Below are 25,240 nucleotides of genomic sequence, written 5' to 3'. Positions count from 1 at the left end.
ATGGAATTGATAGAAGACTAGGATGAATTTCTAAACTAATGGTACATGCCTGCTTTGAATTAAGGATTGCTGAGAGCTGGGCAACCATTTGTAGGTAGGTGGGTTCAGTTTATTTGTTAGAATAAAATGGTGACACCACCAAAATGTTGGATTTAATCACCATGAAGTTCATCCTAGGAATTAGCCCTAAGTGACCTTAGTAACAGACAAGCTTGCGATACCTGACTGTACCTGAACATGAAAGATTTCAGCCTCTGCATCTACCAGAATATAGCTTCCTGTGAGCACCAAGATCAATACATGATCAAGAAAATATAAACATTATGACCACATCTAGAGTGGGAATGGAGGCATCAAGACTCTCTTTTCTTTTTCCCACATCCTGCCACAGCTTTTCACTCAGGAATACCTGAACTGGTGTGAGGAAACACTTCTGGTGAGAGAAGCATACCTCTCCTCCTCATCCCACCTCATCAGGCTCAGGCTGCTGAATATTAACCACTCATACCAGTATTACGTTTGGTCTTCTTGTTTCTCTTGACACCTTCCCTGCCTTATCACCTCCCAGGCGGCCTGGTAAAACTCTAAAAACCACCTTCTGTCTCCATTGTCATAATCTTTGAGCAAGAAGTGCCTCTCTGGGATTGTCCCCCAAGTTTCTTAGTTTTCTCTCACTCCATTCTCACCATTCTTTTATGCTGCATGACCAAAGAACTCCTCCTGGCCAAGACCAAGAGGTTTTTCAGGACAAAGGTGGTTGTTGGTTTTTTTCTTTTTGGTTTTCTTCTTTCTTTTTTTCCTATTTCCCGTTCTCAGTTAACTTGCTGTTTAGGCCACAATCATTTTTTCACTTTATGGGATCATGTACCCTCTTCCCACCTTTCCTTCACCTTCTCAGACCACCCAATGGCTCTTCAGCTTCACATCTCTTCCCACTCTCTGACCTCAGTCCCATGCTCCTCCACATTAACATGTAGACCTGACTAGAGCCATATGCTCTCTGGGAGGTTAAATCTGACACAGCTACAAGCAGTGTGCACCCTTACTGAGGAGGAAAATCTCATAACCAAAGTCTGTTCCTACCTCCATCCTGTCAGCCACTGAACTGCTGATGCTGCCTTTTCCCCTCCAGGCTGCTTTATTTGAAAGATTTATTTATTTATGGAAATAAAATATGGAAAGGTGATAGTTTAACTTACTTAATGAAGTGCTTCTGCAGCCTGATGACTGTGATTTATTCTGCTTCCCAAGTGGTTTAATTCTACATCGGTTCTCCTTGATTTGCCATAAAGCAACAGTAATTGGAATGGGAGTCACAGTGGCTGCTTTACATCAAATTATGCAAGAATTCCCCACAGTCTTCACTGGGACACAGTTATTTCTGGCTGTAATCTTATTATTTTTTTTTTCAGTGTCTACCAAAATTGCTTATTTTTGTTGAAATTTCCAGCAGGAATAGCTCAGCAGTTTGGAACAGGAATGTTGTGTCAGAGGTGAAGGGAAGTATGGAAGCATCTTGTGTGTAAAATAATCTCATGCTTTCAACAGTCCTGAAAAGTAAAGCAGTTAGCCACTGACCTAGGCTTTCCTCAGCAACTCTGCTTCTAGGTATCACAACAGAAACTGATTCTGGGGGAGCAGATTGTTTTCCTGTGTTAGCAGGCAATGCACGTCAGAAACCATTCACTGTACCATTCACGATGCAGCACTCATTGGGCTGTGAAGTCTGGCCAGATGCTGTCATGACAAGGAGGTCTTTTGGGGAAACTTCCATCCTTTGCAAGGCAAAGAGATCCTCCCATCATTTCTTCAATGTAGGTGGTGATACAGAGATGTCCCCCATGAACATCACTGTGCAAAATCTAAAATAGGTCTTCAGTCACACATTGCTGCTGAGGGGGATCTCTGATCATGGACTTCTCCCTTGGACCAGATCAAGAGCCTGGACACTAGAGTGCTTTCTGATGGGCTGAATCCAGTGTAGCTGAAATTAAATGGACTAACAGAAAACTGGTTTTGTTCAAGTTTGGTTGTTTCACAAAAGAGAGTCCTAATTATGTTCATCTTCAAAAACTAGAAGATTGAGATGCTACAAGTCTGGTATTTCATAGATGTCTAATGTAGGAGGTACCAATGTGGGTCAACATGCAACATCTGACAACCACTGAATGCTTTCAATCTGGAAAATACTGTAAGGCATTCAAAGTGGCTTATAAACTAGAATTCTATACTGCTAGATTGCACTTGGCCTTCAAATGAATGCTGCAAAGAAGGATGGAAAGGATCATTTTCTCCACTTTCAAACTGCAGCTCAGTGAGAGCAGCCTCAGTGCTTTGTGATCTGGTAAATATGTCACTTCTGGCATTAAATGATTTTTGTTGCAAAGCCTTCAGTGTCCTATCTCATGTACTTGTAAGCCTCCAAGAAACCATTTCCTGATGCCTTCCCAATCTACTGACCTGTAGCTGCCCTAACCTTGGTTCTTGTATGTGGCAGTACAGGATATTCCACCCTCAGCTGTGCCAAGCACTGAAACTTAATGGCTCTCCAAGCTGTCCTTGTCTCCCAATACTCCCAATAACTCCCTCCATACTGTAGCTCTCCCAGAGTATCCAGACACCAACTTTCACCTTTTTCAGAATAAGGAGTTGGTGGTATTCATGATAAGGAAATGAACATGGCTGAAAAGCCGTAACAGTGCAGCAGATGGCAGTGCAGGGGTATGAGCAGGTGAAATTTAAGGAAAAATAGTTACCAGATGGGTGTATGTGCACCTTGCAAAGCCCCAGGATGCTGGCCTACATTAAGATGTCTGTTCAGCACATGGTGTCTTGATAAGATTACCACCACATGCTTAAATGGTAGTAATATCACCAAAATGGGCATTTTCCTTCCTTGTGACAAAGTGTTCCCAAGGATCCCTGTGAAATTGCATCACTTTTGACCAATGCTATCATACGTATGTTCAAGTGATACAGTTGAGCTTTGTCAAGATTTGCATCTAAACACAAATCCACTCATCTTCAGGTTAGAAAGCGCTCAGAACAAAAGAAGACCAAACTATGAAATGTGCTGTCATCAGACACCTTTTCTTAGTTTGAACATGACACTGCCATTCAGTGAGTTAAAAAACGTTAGGCAACAGAAAAAGAATTAAGAAATTGGGCAGGCAGAACATATCTGACAATTCTTTGTCTTAAGTTTTGCTCCTCCTGTGCCTGAGCTTAAAGACAGATATAGTGAATATGTGTATTCCCAGTACCCTATACAACCAGTAAGTCATTTCAGTTTGGGTGTGAACACTATTCTCAGACGATGCGCCTATGAATCCTTTGCATCCTGAGGCCCTTGGCAAGAATCCTGACAAATAAGGTTAGTCTCAAAATACCTGAGGCAGTGGGTTTCTAAGCTTTGATCTACTTGGAAAGATGGAAGCATCTCTTTTTTCAGGGAGAGAAAAAAAAGAACACAGAGAGATCATTTAAGGAATGCAAACTCGACACATACCAAGAATAAAAAAGCCCAATGCTGACAAACCAGGAGGCAGCAGGCAGAAACTATCACATCATTAATGTTGTTAGTAGGCCCAAAATAGCACAGGAATGAATTTCCACTGAACACAAACAAAAATGGTGAAGTCTGTAACTAGCTTTAGCAGCCAGTGAACTTTAAGTAGTCACCACTGACAGCTGTTTTGTACTGTTAAGACATAATGATTCCTCTAAAAGTGTTGTGATAGCTGTGATATGGGAGGGGTTATAACTAATGCCAATCTTTTCCACTAGAGGCAGATCTTTTGGAGAATAAATATCCATTTTCCATATTTTACTTAAGGCTGTAAATTCTGAAAGTGTCACAAGCACAACACACCCACAGGCATTTTATCAATGAATATGAGATTGCCAGGCCACATTTATCAATTCATCTAATGAGAGGACAGGCCACAGCAAAAGAAGCTGCTTTTCTTGTTACACCAATGCCCTTTAGCTTTGACCTTGGATGACGTGGTTAGCATCATAAGGATCTCTGTGTCCCATTTAGCTCTTTCTTGAGCTACCGGGTTGATACCGGGTGTAGAATTCATTAATACCATCAAGATAGTATGTGTAACACGCACATCTTAATTACCATAAAATTAATATACCTTTATTTTAGAAGAGAGCAATATATACATATTACAATGAAAAATTTTTATTGGTATAGTGAAGCACTACTAAAAGCCAAAATACCTACAGATAAGGACTGAGGCAATAGGACAGAATCTGTAACAGAGAGAAAAGGAAGCCAGAACATCTTTTTGAAACATGCTATAATCCAGTTCTCCACTAGCTGCAGAAATTGCTGCGTGGTGCTCTTTCCTTTGCATTACTCCTGACTGATGCACAGAGGTCCATATAAATCTAAATGTCAGAGATGAATTCCTAAAACCTAAAAGCAAAGAAAGAAGTAATGAAAAATAGTCTTACTACACCAAAATACAATTAAAACTTCTGAGTCTCCTCAAGTTCTTTCTCACAATACTTTTATTGTCAGTGAAACCAGGAAAGTAGCCTTATATGCAAGGTGTTTATTATTCAGCTGGTCTTACACAGGCATCTGCTCAGAGTCTTCTGTACTGGTTTCAAGATGAAAATACTGTTCTTTGCATCTTAGTCACAAAAGCTGTACATTTAGGAAAGCACAAACCAGAGTCTAGCTTGCTTTGCTTTTCATTGAGGGGACTGCTTAATTAAATCCCAGCCAAAAAGAGTATACAAGCTGCAGGCAGGTTTTAATCACTGGTGATGACAAGCCAGGGAAAAAAAATAAAATCACAGCTCTTAAATACCAAGCTGAGGTTCTCAGGATTTGTAAATTATCAGTGTCCTCTTGTTGCAGTCTTTCGCATTCTCTGCAGCACTCCTGTTAACAAAGGATGCTCCAATTATTGATAGATAAATAGGGACATTTACACTGTTTCAGCATTCTTAGGGTAGACGTCTGATATGAAGAAGATAAGCAGATCATGTTCTCTGGACAATGTCCTGCTGGGTATTGATTACATCTCTACCCATCTGCAAGAAAATGTGAGCTTAACTAGCTGTAGCACAGGCTACCTCATTGTCTGGAAGTGCAATAACAAGCATCTTGGATACAGAAAACAGAGATTGCATCATTGCATATTAACTTTTCTCTATTGAGGTGCTTGAAGAGATTAAGGGCTTTTTCTTAAGTTTTAATCTTATTCATTAATGAGGAAAGGGCTGTTTGTCATACAGCAAGAATACCCAAAGTTTAAAGCAAGCACTGTGCATAAATCCTTGCTTTTGTAGAGAAATAATATGTCCCATATACATCAGGCCTTTGCCTATTTTATTGCTGATGAGATCTTCTGCGGCATCACTAGCAGAATCATAGGACCACAGAATGGTTTGGGTTGGAAGGGACCTTAAAGCTCATCCAGTTCCAATCCCTTACCATGGGCAGGGAGACGTTGCACTAGGGCAGGTTGCTGCAAGCCCCATCCAACCTGACCTTGAACACAAGAGCTAACTAGCTCTGTCCTTTAGCTAATTAAAAAGTCATCTTCTTTCTTGACAGGAGTGAAATCTTGCTGTTACTTCCTCTAAGCTACACCCCCCCCACCCCCCCCACCCCCCCGCTCTTTAACTCCTCATAGGTACAAGATCAACAATTGCCCTGAATAACTCTTCAAAGCCTCAGGCATTAGAAGGCAAAGATTCTGACCTTATGGCTGCTTCTGCTTCCACTCAAAAATTGAGCAGACACATTTAAGACTGACAGGTCACTGTGCCTCAGGGTCAAGATCTGTTTCATCCTCAGGCATACACCACATAGCATTCTTGAGCCCCTGTAAATTAGGGTAGACATACATCAATTATGTCAGGCATTTGCTTGCCTCAGATGCAGAAAGATCACAATATTTTTTTCCTTTCTCAGTAACAGCAGGAGTCTGGTTAAAAACAAAGAATTAATAAATCCCATCTGTTAAGGACAGTTATCTCCCTCATCCAACCCTTATGCCTGCTATGTATTGCCACTCCTCTGATGCGCAGGTCAATGCACGTGTGCTCTCGTACCTCTGCTCGGAAGGGTAAGAAAGGCATTTGCAATCACTGGTGCTCGAGGGTAATGACTCCAGATGAATAGCCAGGAGATTAATGTGGAATAAAGCTAAAACTCATTCAAACTTAATTCCCTTTGCTTCTGAAGCTTTCTCAGAAAACCACACTTTCCTTAGAACAGCTTCTTCCTTTCCTCCTACTCAGTGCCTTTTCTAAACAGCATACCATAGTGGATGCCAGGGTTTCTGCTAAAGACTGGAAACCCTGCTGTAATGGGTCTTTTTCTATGAGACACCAAGATTCAAGATGCAGTGGGGACAGTATGCTGGTCACCAAGTAGGAAAGGGAGATCTTTTTGTCCCAGACCATGGGGCAGATTCATCTGCATCCCAGACCCACTTCCTGCGCTGAGGGTCTCCATCTCCCTTCCCTACGTGACAGGGAAAGGAGTCAGTGAGCCCAGGCTCAAACCCATGACCTGTGTTAGATGCAGAGATAATTCCTGCAGGCCCCTGTCCTTGGCAGAGTTCAGCAGAAGAGGAGTTCAAACAGATGTTGATGTTGCAAACAGGAAAGCGTATGGGGGAAGGAAGCCGTGGCACTATACTGTAAGGCTCCTTTATTTGGGAGAGCTTTTACAAATAGAGCAGGACTAAACTGATAGTACAAAGTCAGGTTTTGCATTCCCAGCTTCCCAAGAGGATTAGGGTCTTACCTCTGCAGCAATCACCATACTAGATCACATGGTTGGAAAATACAAATGAGTAAATGACAGCTTTGGAAATCTTTACAGTCTATGTCCTGTTAGTAAACACAGAGCAGATTTGGGACTTAAACACCTTTCTCTAGTATTGCTTCTGGTTCTTGAGGTCTTCAAGATTCCTGTGGCTTGCCTTTGCCTTTTGCAAAGGGTTTCAGTCTCCTGTATGCTTGCTCTTCACATTAAGGTTCTGTTGAATCTCCTCTGTTTTGTTTTCCACAATAACCGTAAGAACGGTCTTTCAGGGTACATGCAATTGCCTGATTTCTGCCAACCAGGCCACCAGCTCAACCAGCCTGCTGAGGTTATTGGGATTTCATTATGCACACCAGATTTAATTCTTTACAGGCCTCCCACAGTTTCTTAATTACATCTTGTTCTCCACGTATCATTATTCCTTAACTGGCCTCAAATTAAAGTCAGTTAAAAAAACCCTGCCACAACATAACTGGCTTCCTTTTTCACTTGTGGTTGTCTAACATCCCTATAAAACAAAAGATGCCTTATAATAGCCTTGTGTATTTGATACTTGGAACTGAAAATTATCTGCAAAGATAATAACAGTCAACCCTGCTGTGTTCCTGGTCTTAATTTAATAGAATAATGGCAGTGCAAGCCTGGGATCACATAGTCCTTTGTCCCCTCTGAAGGATAGGGCTATTATACCTAGACCATGTCTAATAATTTGTCTAGCTTGATCTTACAACCCCTCCATAAACATTCCTCCTCTGTGTAGCATATTTAGGCACTGCACCACACATAATTCCTACTACTACATCCTGAAATATCTCCAGTGCAAATTCACTGAGTTCATCACAGACTATTTTGCAAGGTCTTTCAGAACAAATTACCACCTCTCCCTTTTAACAGGTCTTTGAATACTGTTACATATTACCTCTAGTCTTTTCCTGTACCAAAGCAAGCCATTTCCTTCAATCTTTTCTCAGAAGCCATGGATTTCACTTTTGTTTTCTGGCTGTTTTCTTTATCTCCTACCCTTTTGATTCCCCTCCTCTGGACTCCTCCCAGTTTGGCAACACTTTTGGAAGCGCGGTGCCCAGAACTGTTCAGTGCCAATGTCGGCATTCCAGGGCCAAGCAAGGAAGGATAATTACCTTGCATATGTTACCTACAACACTTCCGTCAGCCCTGCACAGTATGAAATATGCTTAGTTTTGTAACAGCACCATATTATGACAATTCCATTCATCGTGGCTCCATTAGAGCAATCACATCTCTTCATTCCCTAGTTTAAAATGTATTTTTCAATTTCCCTTTCCTAAGGCTAACTGTTTGTATTTCAGTCCTTACTTCTCCTTGATTGGTTTTGGGGCCTTCAGTATGATTCTGAAGTTTGATCATGTATCTCAAAGAGCTTGTAATCCCTCATAGCCCCAGTGTTCTTTGAACAAGTCTGTTTTGTGATTCGAGTTGTTAATGAAAGTCCTGAGTAGAAACATGATTTTTGCAGAGCCCTGCTTTTAATGTTTTTCCAGTTTAACAGCAAACCACCTGAGTGTGTGCTCACAGTATCCTGACTCTGTGTAGGTACATCTTTCTTTTGTTTCCTTCAGAGCATGTTAGGCAGGACCCTATCAAAAGCCCTGCTAGAGTCAATATGTATCTACTTTGTCTCCTTTATCCATGAGAATAATTATCCTGTCAAGAAGGAAACAAGGTTAGCTTGACATGATTTATTCTCAACAAATCTACTCCAGCTGTTTTTATTAGCTTATTATTCTCTAGGTACCTTATACATTGATTATTTAATAATTTAGTAGTGTATCTGTCAAGGTAACACAGATAGACTTATCTCCCTGAACCTTTCTTTTCCTCTTCTGAAGGATGGGTTCTGTGGGTTTTCTTCTAGATCCTAGAGAACCTTCTCCTCTTTTGTTACCAATGAGTGTTAATGGTTCAGATGATGTTTCAGTTTCTTAGATACTGCAGGGTAAACTCTACCAGGCCACTCTAACTTTATTATACATAACACATTAAATATTTTCTAACCTCTTCTTTCCCTACTCAGACTTGGGCATCTGTGCCTCTTGTAAACAAGCTAATTGCTTTAGGCATTTGCTCACATTTTATGTATTACCGGAAGGAAAGATCACAGAATCATAGAATGGTTAGGGTTGGAAGGCACCTTAGATGCCTTTGAATATCTTGAATATCATCACGATCCATTATTTACAATCTTCCCCTATTAAGAAATGGGGCTGACTTTCACTTTGCCTTTTTCTGCTCTTTTAGTGCTCATACAGTCTTTTCACATTAGTTTATTTTTATCACCCTCAACAGTAGCAAGTTGTTGTGTAGTTTGTCTTTCTAGGCTCAACCACACACTTTTGGTCACTTTTTTCCACCCAGCTTTAGCCAGATGTCCTTGTTCCTAATTTGTAAATGAATCCTTTTTTCATATTCAAGACTTTTAAAAGCTTCTGCTGCAGCTATTCCTTTTTCTTACACTGATTCCTTTCTCCTTCATAGCACAATAATTTGCCATTGTGTCTTAAATACATCTCCCTTCAGTAATTGCTCTCTCTCCTGCACTTTCTTATCCTTAAATTATCTTCCCAAGAGAATCCTCTTACAAATTCCCTGGGTTTCTCAACATCTGTTTTACCAAAGCCCATTATCTCTATTTTGCTTCTCTCACGCTGCCCGTCTCTTAAAATAGCGAGCTATGATCAATTGCTTTGCAACCATTTCCTTTCCCTTAGTCCCTGGAATCTACCATTTTTACAGAAGTCATCCCAGTGTGTTAAGAAACCCCTGTGTCTGAAAGCTCCTGTAGTTTCTGGTCAAACAAAAGACATGAAAAAGCAAAGCACGTCCTGCTTAAGCCTAGATACAACGATACTTGTACTACTTGATAAGGGTCAGCATTACTCCAGAAATGTGCAAAGGCTGATTGTGCTTAATTCTGATGTGATGTGGCAACTGAGATGCAACACACATGCAGAGAGGTATTGTTAATCTATTTTGTTACTTAAGGAAACCTAAACCAGTCAATGCAGTTAGTAATCAGTCACTCACAGTATGAAAGCATACAAATTTCTGTATGACTTCTTCTTAGCACCTTTAGAACTGCAGAGGGATATTCATGCTCAGCCTTATGATGAACTGCGTCCAGTCCAACAGTGATGGAGGGACTACACAACAACTAAGTCAATCCTCTATTCTGTAACTCAAAATGCTCTTCAAAGCTAGAATATCTGAGGAAAAAGGGAGAGCACATGCACATAAATTCCTTACCTGTTCAGATTAGGAAAAACCTAAACATGACACTGTTAGTAGGTTCTTCCGTGTCAGACTGACAGATTTTAAACTGCTTTCAGGGGGGCACCACTTTCATATTCCAGCTGTCTTCTCATTATTGCTAAACCTGGAAGCTCAATACTGGATGACAGAAATATTTGTACAGTTAAACACCAGGAGAGCGGTAAACACACATGTCAGGAAACTGTCTGAATGGGGAGCTCACTTCAGACAGAAATCTCCCTTTAAGCCATACAATGAAAAGCTGCCTATACTCATCCTTTTCTAACTTTCTCTTATCTGCCAGCCCAGTGGTTTGGCTTGTCATTCCCCTGGCAGAATTTAAAGCAGGTTTAGATGTCTGCTGTCCATCCCCACGTAAACACCACACATGCAGAACTATTAATGACAATTAGATTTAAAAGCCTGGTGTAGGAAACCTCACCCAGAAGCTCAGTGAGCATTGCAACCATCCCAGCTGCCAATATACCTCCCTCAGCAGGAATTTTATGAATGGAGAAAAACAACTATGCTCTCTTTATCACTGGCTACCAGAAGCTGTCAATGAATAAGGAGGAGATCTTTCACATCTCCTGAGACCATTGTACTTCCCAGAGGAACAGGAATATGAGACTCTTGGTTTACTGGCTCACAACCACCACATTATAGCCTTTTGGTTTTAAAGAAAATATGCTTATTGAAGTATTTCTAAAAAGCCTCACTGCATTTAGAAAGGCTGCTCCAAAACCCTCCTCCTTGAACAGTTAAACCCCCTTTTTTGTTTTTAGACTGAATTGCATCACGGGCCATCTATGATCATATCGTTCAGTTGCAAGCACGGTCCTTAATCATTCTGTCTCCTCCCTAGTATAGATACAGATCTATACTCACATCTCTTTCATACTTTTTGAGCATGACTGACCAGCTTTACTGCAGGCAGAGTTACTATAACCTTGGACTGTGGTCTATACACCTCTTGCCCCTATTAAAACTTACCAATGTTGCCTATTTCTACCACTTAAGTCTTCTACGACAACATTCTGATCACTCTGCAAAATTAACTAAGTTTTTCCCTTATTTTCTCTACACGGTTTATACAAATGTCCATTAGGATCAGTCCCAAATCCACTCTTCTGTTACCTAGCCATCAACTCTCTTACCTTTCCTCTAGTCCCATGTCCCTTTGACAGCCTCCCTTTCTGCTAGATCCTTGTTTAGTGCTAGGGGAGAAAATGGCTTGCTGCAGAGCACAAAGGATGCAGCACAAACACAGCTGAAGAGGAAAGGACCAGACAAAGAAAGCAAACATCAGTATAAAAGACTTCATATATATGTATATATGGTTTTGGATTTGCAGCAGGTATAAACCAACCCGGTTCCACTGGCCTGCTGTCCTAATACATGCCAGCTGAGAAATTGCCATACCTGTTTTTCCACAGGTAAATCCTGAAGAAAGCATTTTTACAGCCTTGTTCTCCATTACATATCATGCTAGCAGGGCCCATTCCTGAAGCTCTCACTTCTCTCAGTTATTTCAGCTGAATCTCATAGATCTATATTTAGAAATGGAATCATATTAATGCCAGCTGCTACCTTGGTTTCCCAGAATTTACAAGGCACTTTACCATGGGTGCTGAAGTCACATACTCATCATCCTGTCTCCACGGAACAAAACATGGATGGGGCTGTTTCTTTCATGTATCTGGGCCATTGCACACAAAAATAAATGAGTGCTATTATACTGCAATAAGAATGAACACAGGTGGTGAAGGGACCATTAAACGTCATGGTTAGAGCTCTGGAGATTCCTGATGGTTGCTCACCACACTCATTCTGCAAGCCTGTTGCATTGCAACATGATGTAGCTCTCGTGTGAAGGACAGTTGTGTGCTAGGGTTGACTGTGACAGAAAATGCTCTTTCCCTCCTCGTTAGTTAGGATAATTTACTATGCATACTGGGAATTAAACAGTAAAATACATGGGAAAGCACAGTGTCATGCATGGTTTGTCCCTGCCTGTGGCAGGAGGTTGAAACCGGATGATCTTTAAGGTCCTGAACCCAGGACAAAGAGTAAAGGAAAAACTACCCACTGAAAAAAGCCTAGAAGTCTTTTGAACTACATCCTGCCTGCTAAGAACAAAAGAAAGGTTTGTATGCTTGAGGCTAAACACCACATTGCAACAGGGGTGAAGAATGGTGAACATGAAGTGCCTCAGGGGTGTTTAACAGGGAGTTAAACGCAGCAGTGCACAGGCAGCCAGACTGTAAAATAATGCAAAAGGCAAGGGGTGCAAACCCACAACCCACCACTCCAGAGGAAGGGAAGAAAAACAACCTGCTCTTGCCAGGTGGCAGGAAGCACCTTCACTCCCGATCTATAGGCCTTAAGCAGGTTGGTATGATTGTGTTTCTATCATACAATCACCGAATGGTTTGGGTTGGAAGGGACCTTAAAGATCATCCAGCTCCTCTGGTCTTGCTTGAGTAGCTCCGCATCCTTCTTGTGTTGTTGCCCTACAGCTGGATGCAGGGGATGTAATTATTTGCAGTGAGGTAGCTGGTTTTCACTGAGGGAGGGAAACCATTCCAGATGAAAACACACTCTTTGCATAGCCAAATGTCTACACAGAGGAAAGAGATTCTTTTTAGGAGTCTGTGTTTACCCTTTCAGATTAAAGAGGATATTTTAGCGATGATGTGTAGTTTTTGAGCGGATGCTTTTCACTTCCAGAGCAAAAACAAAGTACTTCCTGTGGGACAAACTGCTTGGAATTTCTGCTTTGTCATGAGCTCAGTTTTTATAAATAAATAAAGCATTGCCCAAAATCTATACCCTGCCACAGGGTGATGGCCCTGTCCCATTTATTCACATGTATACTGCTACAAGCAACTGTAAACTGAAGCCAATGCTCGGACAGGCATCACCTATATTTAATCTTACACGCTGAAAAAAAAGATCAATAAGTCTGCACAGTGTCTGCAGGTCTTGAATTAATAGTTTATGGTCTGGCTGGCTTACAATTACAAGCAAAAAGTGATGGCATTGTCAGGAGTAAATATTTAATGGGATTATGAGGTCTCCTGTGCCTGTACTTTTACACAATCCCGAGATGTGTTTGGCTGGATTGCAGACTTTCTGCAGGCTGTTCCTACACAAAGGTGTTCCAGTGTGAAATATGAATCCCTGAAGGCTACAATATCGACAGCATAGAATAGTAACATAGAATCCCGGACTGGTTTGGGTTGGAAGGGACCTTAAAGCTCATCCGGTTTCAACCCAGGGACACCTTCCACTAGACCAAGTTGATCCAAGCCCCATCCAACCTGGCCTTGAACACTGCCAGAGATGGGGCAGCCTCAGCTTCTCTGGGCACCCTGTGCCAGCGCCTCAGCACCCTCACAGGGAAGAATCTACTGTTTATTTGTGAATAAATTTTTACTTGTGAATAGAAAAGATTTATCCTTGACTCTTCCTGTACAGTGCCCCTTCCCCTGGAGCTCTTCTAGCTGCCGATGGAGGCGCCCATAAAACAATGGGTTACATCGATGTTGACACCGTGCCCTGGCATTCAGACCCCCCGGGCCGGACCCTAGACACAAACGCTGCACCCACCTGGGACACCTCAACCCCCAGCCGGCACCGCCGGGGCCCTTGCCCGCCCCACGCGGCGTGGAAGGGGGTATTCTTATGTTTCGGCTTTTGGGATCGCGGCCGACACCGCAGCCCGAGGGCGGGACGCGGGGAGGATGCCACCCCTTGGCCCCCCCTCCGCTTCTCCCCGAGGAGCTGCCTCTCCTCGCCGGCTGAGGCAGCAGCCGAGGACTGTCCCTGCTTCTTCCTCCTCCTCAGGGCGGGCGTTGTGGTCGCGGCCGCCGCCTCCCTCCCACCCGTCGGGACCGGTCGGGGGTCGGCGCACAGGGCCCAGGGGCTGCCGGCGGATGAGCGCGGCCCGGCGGAGGCTGCGGATGAGCCGGGCGAAGGAGCTGGTGGCATACTGCCTGCTCCTGGGGCTGTCCTTCCCCCTCCTGCTGCTGCTGCCGCTCCTCTGAGATGCGCCGGGCGACGGCTCGGCCCTGCCGAGGGGGGACGGGCGGGAGGAGCCGGCGGGAGCCCCACTCCGCTCCCCGGCGTGCGGCCGGCGGCAGCAGCAGCAGCAGCAGCCCCCGGGCCTGACGCCGCGGCGGGGGACGATGAGGAGCTCGGGCGGGCTTTGCGGCGGTGCCACCCAGCCTGCGCGGGCGGGCGGGCTGCCTCTCCCCGCGGGGGGGCCCGGCCGCGGCCACGGCCGCGTTCTGCCCCTGCGGGCGTGATGCTTTCGCCGCCGCGATCGCCGCTCCACATCCACGGGTAATGGGCCAGCGGCCGCGGGCACTGCCACCGCAGCCCCCTCACCGCGGGGCCGGCGCTCCGGGACCCTGACCCAGCCCCAGTGCCCCCCGGGCGGCGGCTGTAGCCGGGACAGCTGCCGGCCGGGGCGCTCGCGTTGCTGCAGATCCGCCGCTCTGCGGGGCGGAGTGTGTCCCCGCCGGCTTGCCGTGCGGGGAGGCGGGCCGGGGGCCGGCTGAGATGGGAGAGAGCATGTCCAAGAGGCTGAAGCTGCAGCTTGGCGGCGAGGCGGAGATGGAGGAGCGGGCTTTCGCTAACCCCTATCCCGACTACCAGCCCCAGGGAGCCGCGGCAGCTCCCAGCGCGGCGGACGCCCAGCGGGACAGGGCGCCGCTCCCGGCGGAGGACGAGTCCCTCCCCTTCGACGCCGATGGGAAGGTGAGTCCCGGGCGGGCGCGCAGACAGGCGCCGAGTCCCGGCCCCAGGGCCCTGCCTCACCCGCGGGGCGCTCCCTCCCCGCAGAACGGTGCCTGCGGCTGCGGGCGCTGCTTCGGCGGGTCCCCAGGCCCGGCCGCGGCCTCCGGAGTCGCGGCGTGGCGCCCGCGGCCTGTTGGGGCCAGTGCGGAGCGCAGAACCGCCACCACGGCGTGGCAGCGGCCCCGAGGGCTCCGGAGGGGGGAGGCGGGCGGCGTGAGCTAAGGGGAGGAGCAGGGGGAGCTCAGCATGGCCCGGGGTCGGTTGAAGAGGCTGCCATGAGCTGTTTATTTACCCCCCCGAGTGCGAGTGAAGCCGGTGCAGAGCCTGGGGGCAGCGCTGCTTGTGCTGCGATTACCACGGTGGTTCTGCCACACCTCGTGTGAGTTGCCCGTGTTTCACCAAAGCACACAGGGAAGGGAGAAGAGATGAGTTTCCCCTTAGGCGACAGCCGCGCTCAGGCTGTAGGTGATGCTGGACCGTTCTCTCCAAGGCGTGCTTTTACTGGCGTACACACGTTTATCCGCTCAGGTGCACCATGGCAGGCACCTGGCAACCAGTTCGGGCTCGCAGACACTCTTGTGGCGCTGGTCGCAGTCTTCCTGCTCCGCTTACCTCCTCAATGCCTCGCACAGAGCTGGTTGGGAAGCTCTTGTGTGTTTTAAGCTTTAAGCACAGAAGTTACTCTGGCCTGTTACTACAAGACTGGCTTAAGCTGCACAAGGAATACCAGAATATAGAGCAGCCACACCTTTCAGTACTGTGCTGCTTTGTCATCTTCTGGGTGAAAAACACTGTGTGGTGACATTTGTAGAAGCACAAACACTCTGAGTGGGAAGTGTAGTTTCATGCTGGGGTGGATAAAGGAGAGGTTTAACCTCAGCTCTGTATTTTTGTGGTAATAAGGAGCTACCTTGATTTACTGTTAGGGTGGGATGAGGATGGTGATATCCAGCAATGAGAGTAGCATTCTTCCTGAATATCGTAAGAATGAGCAGGAGAGTGTCAGCTCACCATCAGTCGGAGGCAATGAAGTGTTTCACTAAGTTGTTGCAGCTGAGGTTTATGCAGCTGAGCAGAGCACACAGAAGAAAATGCTTTGGGAGATTGGTGTCTTACTGCTGCAGGTAATTGCAGCTGTCAAAAGCAGAACGTGGCACTTGAAAGGGTTTAAAAAGCAAGAGTGGGTGTGGAAGTGCAGTTTCCTTTGTTACAAAATCGCTGGTAGTGTAGTCAGTGCTGGTAAGCAAATCTGTATTTATTTTTTGAAAAGAACTGTGATTTCTTTATTCTTTTGTATCTGGTTCAGTGTATAAAACCCAGCCAAATACCATGAGTTGACAAATGAAGGCAGAGAGGAGATGACAGAACAGCTGTAGCTGTTTACTGTTGTTAAACTGATAAAAAACATACCACAAGCTTTCTTCTGAGGCCTTCTGTAGGCCTGTCTTATGTACCTGCTTTAGATCCTGCACTCCATGCCCATTTCTGTAAAGAGAAAATAAGCTTTCGTTTGCTGCTGATGTAGGTTGACTATGGCTTTCCACAGTGAGAAGTGATAACGAAGGAGGGTGAACTTCTTAAATGAATTTCATCGAGAGAATTCTAGCTGTATTTCAAAACAGTTTAATTCTGATTTGCTTCATCTTTAATTCCTGAATTAATCCAAATTCAGAGACATTGTTCTGTGGAAGAGGTGAAGTAAGTCAGTCAGGAATTCCTAGCTGTATATTCACATCAGGAATCTTGGTACTGCTCTGCTGTAGATGAGTCTGCTCTTTTACTGTGGGTGCAAATGTTTCTTCCCAGCATCAGTGGTGGATGACATTCCTTGTTACCAGGTGGCAGTTAGCAGCTATTTGTGCAGCTTTGTTCACAAAACAGTTTTGACCACCTGAGTAGCTGTGTGTCTGATAAAAGGTGGTGTTCAGGCACTCTTAGGTTCAGAAGTATGAAGCTCCTCTGGAAAATGTCATCTTCTGTATCACATTGAAGTGATGTAACTACAGTACTGTGATCACAAAACACATGCAGCTAAGAAAACCCGGAAGACAGTAGCAGCTGCAGAAAAAGGTATTTTTGTGTTTTGTTTTTAGAAGGTTTAGATGGAGATGAGGAACAATTCCTTCCTCAAAGGATGCTCAGGCATTGGAACAGGCTGCCCACAGCAGTGCTGAAGTCACTGTACTTGGAAGTGTTCACACACAGTGTAGACAAGGCCCTCAGTGCCATGGGTTAGTGGTGGCCTTGGCAGTGCTGGGGTAAGGGTTGGACATGATGACCTTAAAGGTCTTTTCCAACCTGGTTGATTCTATGATTTTCTTTTGTTTCTGCATCTGCAAAATGTGAGGAACTGTCCGTATTTCTGGTCTATGGCATAGATATATTTATGTGTGTTTGTATTCTTGGTAGCATTTATATGTTAGTAATCCTGGTACTCTCCTGGCTTTTATGAGACTTTGTGATGAGTATTTTGGGGTCCTGTTTTTTGTGGGTTTTGGCTTGAAGTTTGGTGCTTGTTTAAGGTTTTGGGTTATTCTTTTTTTGCATTTAGCAGTCTCCAGTCCCATCAGAGAAATGTCTTTGCCTGCCTAAAGCCTCAGTGAAGACAAAAGAACTTTACACAGGTTAGGAAGTCTGTTCTATAAACCCCTGTACAAAACAGCACAAGTTTCCTAACAGTGAGAACAGCTATCAGAAGCCCTCAGTGTACTGCATGTTTTCGTCCTCCCATCTGCTGCTGTGTGGAGCAGTGAGCACTGACTCACATAATGACAGCTAGAGGTGTGTGGGGATCTGCTGTTGTCATGGAAGGCAGTGCATTATTAATCCCTCCATTTGTTTTCATAAGCTGCCACGTTTGCCATCTAAAATACATCTGGATGATAGAAGGATAAGAAGCTCTTCAAGTCATTGTCTGAATGGGAGACAGTTGGAACAGAGTGCTGCATGTGGAAGCATCTTCCTTTGTGTGCATAAGGTACCCTTCAGGAAGGTAGAAAGTGCAGGAGAAGAGAAAACAAATTTGGGGCTGCTGATTTGCCTTCTTAAAAATATTCACAGTAAATACTTCAGTTACCTCGGTGGGCTGTGATCATGTAGTTGAAATTCACTTTTTCTTAACTACATTTCTTCACCATGAAAGTATTGTGGACTTGAATTGCTTCTGTATCTTGTCTGAGCAAGCTGGAGGTAGTAATTCATCAGACAGCGCTATGTCTAGATTAGTAAGAAACAATTTTAAATGTAAGCCTTTGTTTAAAAAATGATGAATCTTTCAATTAAATACGTATTTTGTGACCCATTTCCTTTTGATGTGGATCCCATAGTGATACCTTAGCCTGAAAAAGAGTATCTATAGATGTAGAGTGGTCCAGAAGTTTCCAAAATGGAAATGGAAATGAAGGAGGCAGAGGAATTGAATAGGCAGCTGCAGACTCGAATCAAAGCATATTCTTTAGTTCATGGGAAAATAGTTCTTTCTGTTTAGTTTCATTTAATTTTAATTCACCATAATTGTTTTTTGAGGAAAACATTAATATTTGAAAAACACCAAAATTGGATTCAAACTTCATGGATAGGCCACAAGGATGTCCAAACAAAAACATCTTTTTCAGGTCAGTTTTTTCTTGATAATTTTTTTCTGACGTGCCATAATGCTTTAGGAATATTTGTAAAAGTGGTGTGTTCTGACAAACGTACAGTGTACTTAATCCGGCTTCACAGGGGCTTCCTTACAGGGAACCTGTTTTAAAACTGATGATGCTTACCGGCAAAGATCACTTAATGAGAATACTTCTGTGTCTGTAAATCTGTTTACTTAGATTATCCTTTGGGTGATTTAGTGGTGTTTAGTTTCCTGGGGCTTTCTCAATCTCCTGTTGGTTCTAATAATTCCTTGATGTGGCTTTTCAGCCTCTTCCTCCTCCTTTAAACTATATTAAAAATATATATATATATGAAGTTTTTTGTCATCACCTCACTCTTCATTCCCCTTCCCATGGTGTTTTTTGTATTTCTTGGGAATGTCTCACGGAGCATTTTAGCTGTCTCGCTGAGAGCAGGAAGTTCTCCCTGTTCTGGGAGTGATCCTGCAACCACTTACACTAGTGGGAGTCATGCCCATCATTGCACTGGAGGTGAAATTGAGCCTCCAGAGCCAGTTGATATTTCTTCCCACGTTTTTTCTGGAGATGTGGGATGGGGTAGCTGAGTTTCTTGAGACTGCCGCTTTTTTTACCATTTCCTGGCATCCCATCTCAGGTGCGTGCTGTTTAAACAGAAGGTTCGATTGCTGTAAATCACATTTCTGCTGAAGGAAAGTTTGTTCTGCCTTTTGTGAGTCTCAGTCAAAACTGGGTCTGCAAATTGGTTTATTGTGCTTCATTGTCCCTTACTAACTCCCAGCAGTTAGTGTATGCAATCTTAGAGGAAGAACTGCTGCTTCTTCCCTACAGTGCACATTAGCATCAAATGCCACTTAGCACTTTTCTCATGCTTCTGTATTGAAAGCCTCTTCTGTTACTCAGGACAATGCTTTAACCACATGGTTAAGCCTCTTTGGGTTTAGTCAACCAGTCCTGAATTGAAGACACTTCTAAAAATCAAATCCAGAGTTCTGATTAAATTGTCTCACATCCATCCACGCTTCACCAAGTTTCTAGTTTTGTCTTGCAGACCTGTGTGTTAATGAGTTGATACCCTGGCTAGTTGCCTGAGCAAGTGCAAGAAGCTTATTTTTTGGTGAAAATAAATAGTATTTGAGGTCTAACCGCAGAACACTCGTGCTGTCAAATTCAGTATGTGGAATATATCTGCCTTCTGTGCATCAAAATAATTTGGTACTGTTGGTAAAGGTTTTAGCTTTTTGTACAAATTGTGGACCACCTAAAAATGTTCCACCTAGGGCACAGACCTCCTTGTGGGGAGTGACTTTAAATTGCCTCACAACAGACTTCTATTTTCTTAGTTTTCAAGAGGTACCATGCTGATGGTAGGCTACCTGAACGACTGGTGATTTTCAGTATTGCTCTTTTTACTTTATCATTTCCTAAACATATGATAGTGTTCTTCAGTGTCTGCTAATCATGTTTGGGTTTGTTACCAATATTCTGAAGCTCTTTTGGTGACTCCTTATGATGATCTCAATCTTAAGATATGGGGATTTTGCAACATAATCACCAAGGAGACAAATAGCTTCTTTTGCACACAAATGCTTTAGAGGTGCAGTCTCATTATTTCTTACATGCTTTAGACAATTCTTTCTGTAACTCAAATGGATAGCCTTTAAATGCTGTTTTACACACCCTCATCTCTTCTGAGGTAAGGGTGATGCCTGCATTTAAAGCCTATTCCTAAACTGGCATTTAAAGCAGTGTCATAGTTTGCCTACAGCTATTGATTTCATCCTCTTCCTTTTCCTCCCTTTCCCCTTATTTTCTTCTTTATTTTCTCTTTTTTCCCCACTATCACTATATTCCAGATCACTGAACAACAGAACAATGTATTCTATAGACAGCAGTGTTTCAAATAATGTATTAAGCATGTGGTTTTGCAGAATTGGCATTCGTTTCTGGAAGGACCTATCTGAGTAGTAGCAGACAGCTGTGTTTAACTGTGGAAGAGGCTCGGTGGTGAAGTTTCTTAGCATCTGGAATTTTGAGATGAAGAAAAAACTGCTCTTGGAGCTGTAACAGTCTTTTGATTTAGATAAAACCAAAGTAAAATGTGTTTTCTGTACAAAAAGGCAGGTCACTTCCCAGATGACCTTGCTAGATTCTGCATGTGGGATCCTACTGCCTTCTAGTCTGCTGTTCCCGGAGCTCTGTGAATGTGAGCATGAGACCTCATCCTGCTTGAGGAAATCCATGCTCCAGCATGTGAATGTGAAACCAGGCTCCGTTACAGTCAGTGGCAAAGTTCCCAATGATCTCAGTATGGGCAGGATATCTTATTTCAGTAGATTTGTGAGTTGTCCCCCACCCCATTCTCCCTTACTAGTGTCTGTCATGTCCCTTGTGCAGTCTTCTGTGTTTGAATGAGTCCTTACTGCAGTGCTAGCTTGAGGTGCATTTTCTTCTCTATGAAATGCACTTTGGCTGAGAGAAAACTCAGCATCATGTTGTGTCTCCTATTCAACCCATTGCCAACAATAAAATCCCTTTTCTCTGAGATACCTTTTAACCTTATTTGAACCTAGAAGAAATAAAAAGTAGTTTTTTATTGTTCAGTAAGTAACACTGTGTGTATAGGCCATCTTATTGCTGCTTCTGCAGAATCAATCACTTTTTTCTTCAGTCTCATTTTGCACATAGCAGCAGTCCCTCAAAAGCTGATGAGATAAAATAGGGTGATAGAATGATGTTGTTTTGGAAGCTGGTGGTGCAAGAAAGACTGGTACTTGTGAAGAAGCTGAGCTCAGGTCTCCGTTGTCCTACCATGAGTCTGCACAAGTTACTTGTCATAGATGTGTCATGATGCAAATAAATGCCGAGAAATGCTTTTGAAAAACACATCAGTATATGAATGTCTTTTACAGAGGCAAATAAAATAACTCACCCTGTGTCTGTCAAGCCAAAGTATACTTCTAACCACAAAAAGAGTGCCATCAGGCGAACAGTTGCATTGTCAGACTTACATAAGCACTGTGATATCTGTCCAGATGTGCATGCAAGAATTTAAGTTGCAGGCTTCTCTTAGCTACCATAAATCATGATATAAAACACAAACATAGCAGCTGCTCATTGCTTCATCTGCTCTTGGTGCCGGTTTGTTTTAAAGCCACAGCTGTAAAGATGGGTATGGCTGTAATGAAGAGGTAGGTTGCTAAGAATTGGTATGTGACTGTAATAGCAACTGCAAGTGAAGTGTGTGTTTAATGAAGGAGGTTTTTATTTTGCATTATGGTGTATTTTTTTTGTAACCTCTGTGTGAAGTTTTAGTGCTGTGTTTACAAAAGAAGATGATGTTAAGTTCTTTTTGAAACCCTACAAATGAGAGAAAGCAGCTAGGGGAAACAGGTATTGTTGACAAGAACAGTGTAATTTGGACACCATGTCATTAGTGCCAGAGGTGGGTGATGGTACATATATGCTTACATTCCTTACATTTTTGTTGACTTTAAAAGGTTTTGGTTTGGGATGTAGCTTTGCATGCTCCCTCACTGTGATGGAAAAGGTTATGTGGTTCAAATCACAAAACAATTTGCAAAACCAGTATCTTTGTGTTTTTCTGCACAACTTTTTTTTTCATGCTTATAATGAGCCTTTCCTATTACCATAATCAGTATGGTGCAGGGTTCTGTTGGGTATAATGGGGAATGAGCTCTCATGTTTTGCGTTTTGCCAGTGTAAAACCTGAGCAGTAGTTGGGATGATAGTGGTTGTTCTTCCAGCAGCAGCAGAGATGTAATGCAGTAGTTGAATTCCTGGAAAGAACCTTTTCTAGGTTAAAGGTACTCTTTAGCTCCTGTTATCACCCAGTCTTCTGTGAACCAGGAGTAAATGTGGTAAAGGATATCAGAGGTCAGGCTTTCTGATACTAGTTTGTCCCTACAGGAATAACAGGAGTAACCTGCAGGAAAGGCTGAATGCCAGCTGGAACCATCCTCATGCAATGAATATGCTTCTCAAGAAAATCAATCTGTGCTCAACATGAATTAGCATGCTTTATGCTCAGCTGTAAAGCTGCCATAAGATTCCTTTAAGGAGGTTTATAAATCTTCTAAATCCACCTTTCAACATTCATTTCTGTATGTAATTAATTTATTCTAGGGCATGTAAGCATCTGTTGTAAGTTTATAGTGGAATCTTATCGAATGAACAGTGACAGTACTCAGTTGTTAAAGCTTCAGAGCAACAGAGCAGTGAAGTAGCTGGGGAGAGCTGCTGCCTCTCATAACCTGTTCACAGTGGCACAAGCTTGGGAGTCACTTTGGACTGATAAGTAATCATATTTTAAAATCCTTTTATCTGTGCTTTTTCAAAACTAAACCAAGACAGGTATGTTACAATTCCCATTTTAGAGATAGATATATGCCAACCTGAGCTAAATTGTTTGCATGGGACAGAGGTTTCAAAGCAGAACCAGGAGTGCTGATGCCCTTTCCTAGTCCTCCCCTCCTGCCTCTTAAGTAATTTTATTTGGTGTTTGATAAAAAAAATACCCTAGTTTGGTGACAGCAAGTGTATTGTCAGAACAAAAAGGTAACCAGCCTGCTTGTGATGAGCAGTAGGTAAATAAACTGGAGATCTGAAACCTTAGTCCACTCTTGTCCTCTGTGCCTGGACCCGTGTGGACATCCTCATGCTGTTTTACCATATGTCTTAGCATTGGCATAGCTGTATTTTGAAGGAGAGGAGCCTTTGAAAAAGGTTTTGCTTTTTGTTGAGACTTCGCTGAATGAGTCAAAAGAGTGTGAGGGGATGTCGTGTGTGTGTGTGATACAGTAAAAAGATGTTTAATGCCATATTAAGGGCAAAGAGTAATAGGCATCAGATGCTTACCATGTTTGGTTGCTATTTCTAGAGTTACTGGAGAAGGTTAAGGGGGCTCTAGCTTCTTCCTAGAGTGATATGTGTATGACATGAGATATAATGACACAATTTCCTTTCCCTTCCTATTCTGCCATCATAAAACGGGTTTGAACCATTGACCCGCAAAACTTCTGGTGTGTCAGAGGACTTGTGTAATTCCTGTTATCTTTCTGATTTCTGAATCTGTTGAATGGATGTTTGAATTCACTGGGTTTTATTTTAAGTTCCACTCAGAACAAGAGTACAAAGTGTGTATTTTGAGGAATAAGTTGCATGGTGGCATCCAGGACCCATCATTTATCTGAACCCTTCCCTTTTGGGATGTATTATAATCAAACAAGAACTTACCTTCCTAATGAGCTAATTTCTTCTCCAGTAAAAAAACCCAAGAATCATAAATGTAGATGTGTTTAACACCAAACTGAGCCTTCACCAATCTGCTTTGTTCCAGCTGCGATCTGGGAGCAGGCTGGGGAAGCAAGAGGTGAAAGATCAAGCACTCCGTAACAAAACAGTAACTTAGTGTAAGCTGACAAGTAGCCCACTTGTGTAATGCCATTTTTCTGATGATTACTGTGTTGTAGCTCTTGGTTTGGAAGGTGGGGAAGCTCTGCTGGCTTCCATGTTCCTAAAAGGTTTCTCTTCTGGCTGTTCCTGAATAACTTAAGATATGGGTGGCAAGTGATGTTATGCCTGGGGCTTTTCATAGATGTTGGAAAATGCATTCAGAAGTATTTTTGGGTGGCACAAGATTTGTGTACATCACTGTTTTGTCAGAAGCCTTTCATATAGCTCAGGAAGGGAGGAGGTTTTTTGTTTCTTCATCTCTAGCTCTGTAGTAGATAAACTGTGCTATGAGCAAACCTAGCCCTTAAGCTCTGTTTAAGTACATAAAATAGTTTGTAATAAATGTGTGATCAATAAGTGATTCTGTTTAATAAAAAAATCAAAAAAACACAAACATTTTTGACTGGTGGTCCTATGCTCCCACTCAAATCAGAATCATCCTGTGAAGGGACTTCATGAATACTCTTTCCTGTGGAAGTTAGTAGGACAGTACATTCTAGTGAATGGACTATTTCCACATTCCATAGGCTTAAAGGAGTAATCAGTAATGTATCTTCCTGTACAGTGTGCTTAATAAGATAGAGATGTTGGCAAGAGCAGTGTCCCCTGTTGTATGTAGCATTTATATTCATCTGTGTAAGCTTTTCTTTGTCAGAAGTAAAAGCAAGCAAGGCAAGATCAAACATCTGTTTCTTCACCTTCATGCATGAGCTGAAGCTGATGAGCTACTTTTAACTCATTCTCTTTGTGTCTAGCTCTTTCAGGTAGTTTTTCATACATCACTGCATTTAACAACCTCATCTCATTACAAAGCATGTCAATCCTAATACTGTTTTGGAGAGAGGAGAGAACAAGAAGCACAAGGAAGGGCATTTAGGTGACCTTCTCTGTGTGTGGTGATTGCAAACATCAAAAAAAGTCTTGGATTTAAGAAGAAAATAGGGATACATCATGGATGATGCGATTGAGCACATCATTAAATTTGACTTGATGTCAGCTTGGCTTGATTTTGACTTGATTGTCTCACGTATGGGCATTTATTTTCTTACAGCTATTTCCTGCTCCGTAGTGCCACAGCGGATGTGCAAGGACCTTGTGATGAGTGCAAGCACCTGTACACAGGGCTTGTAGGTTCACTGTGCTGTGTTCATCCATAACGTGATCTTGGTACCAGGACCCTCACTGGATCACTGGCCTGTGGAGTGGCAGCAGATGGTTGTCTTCTGTTGGTTTCTATTCACCTTTTACT

At 43.3% G+C, this 25,240-nt stretch overlaps 1 protein-coding gene across 1 annotated transcript in view; it reads left to right on the top strand.

The window, feature by feature from the left end:
• The first annotated feature begins 13,914 nt into the window (after positions 1-13,914).
• LANCL2 (LanC like glutathione S-transferase 2) overlaps positions 13,915-25,240 on the top strand; it is a 29,670-nt gene continuing 18,344 nt past the window's right edge. The window contains exon 1 of the mRNA XM_061374948.1: positions 13,915-14,854. Coding sequence (XP_061230932.1) covers positions 14,657-14,854 — 198 coding nt within the window. The 5' untranslated portion in view covers positions 13,915-14,656. The remainder of the gene's footprint in view (positions 14,855-25,240) is intronic.

Source organism: Neopsephotus bourkii, unplaced genomic scaffold, assembly GCF_033783945.1.
Source record: "Neopsephotus bourkii isolate Nb327-2 ecotype Australia unplaced genomic scaffold, CSIRO-AGI_Nbou_v1 NB_1655, whole genome shotgun sequence".
In the NCBI taxonomy this organism is placed as follows: Eukaryota; Metazoa; Chordata; class Aves; order Psittaciformes; family Psittacidae; genus Neopsephotus; species Neopsephotus bourkii.
This window is presented reverse-complemented; position numbering and strand designations above follow the sequence as displayed.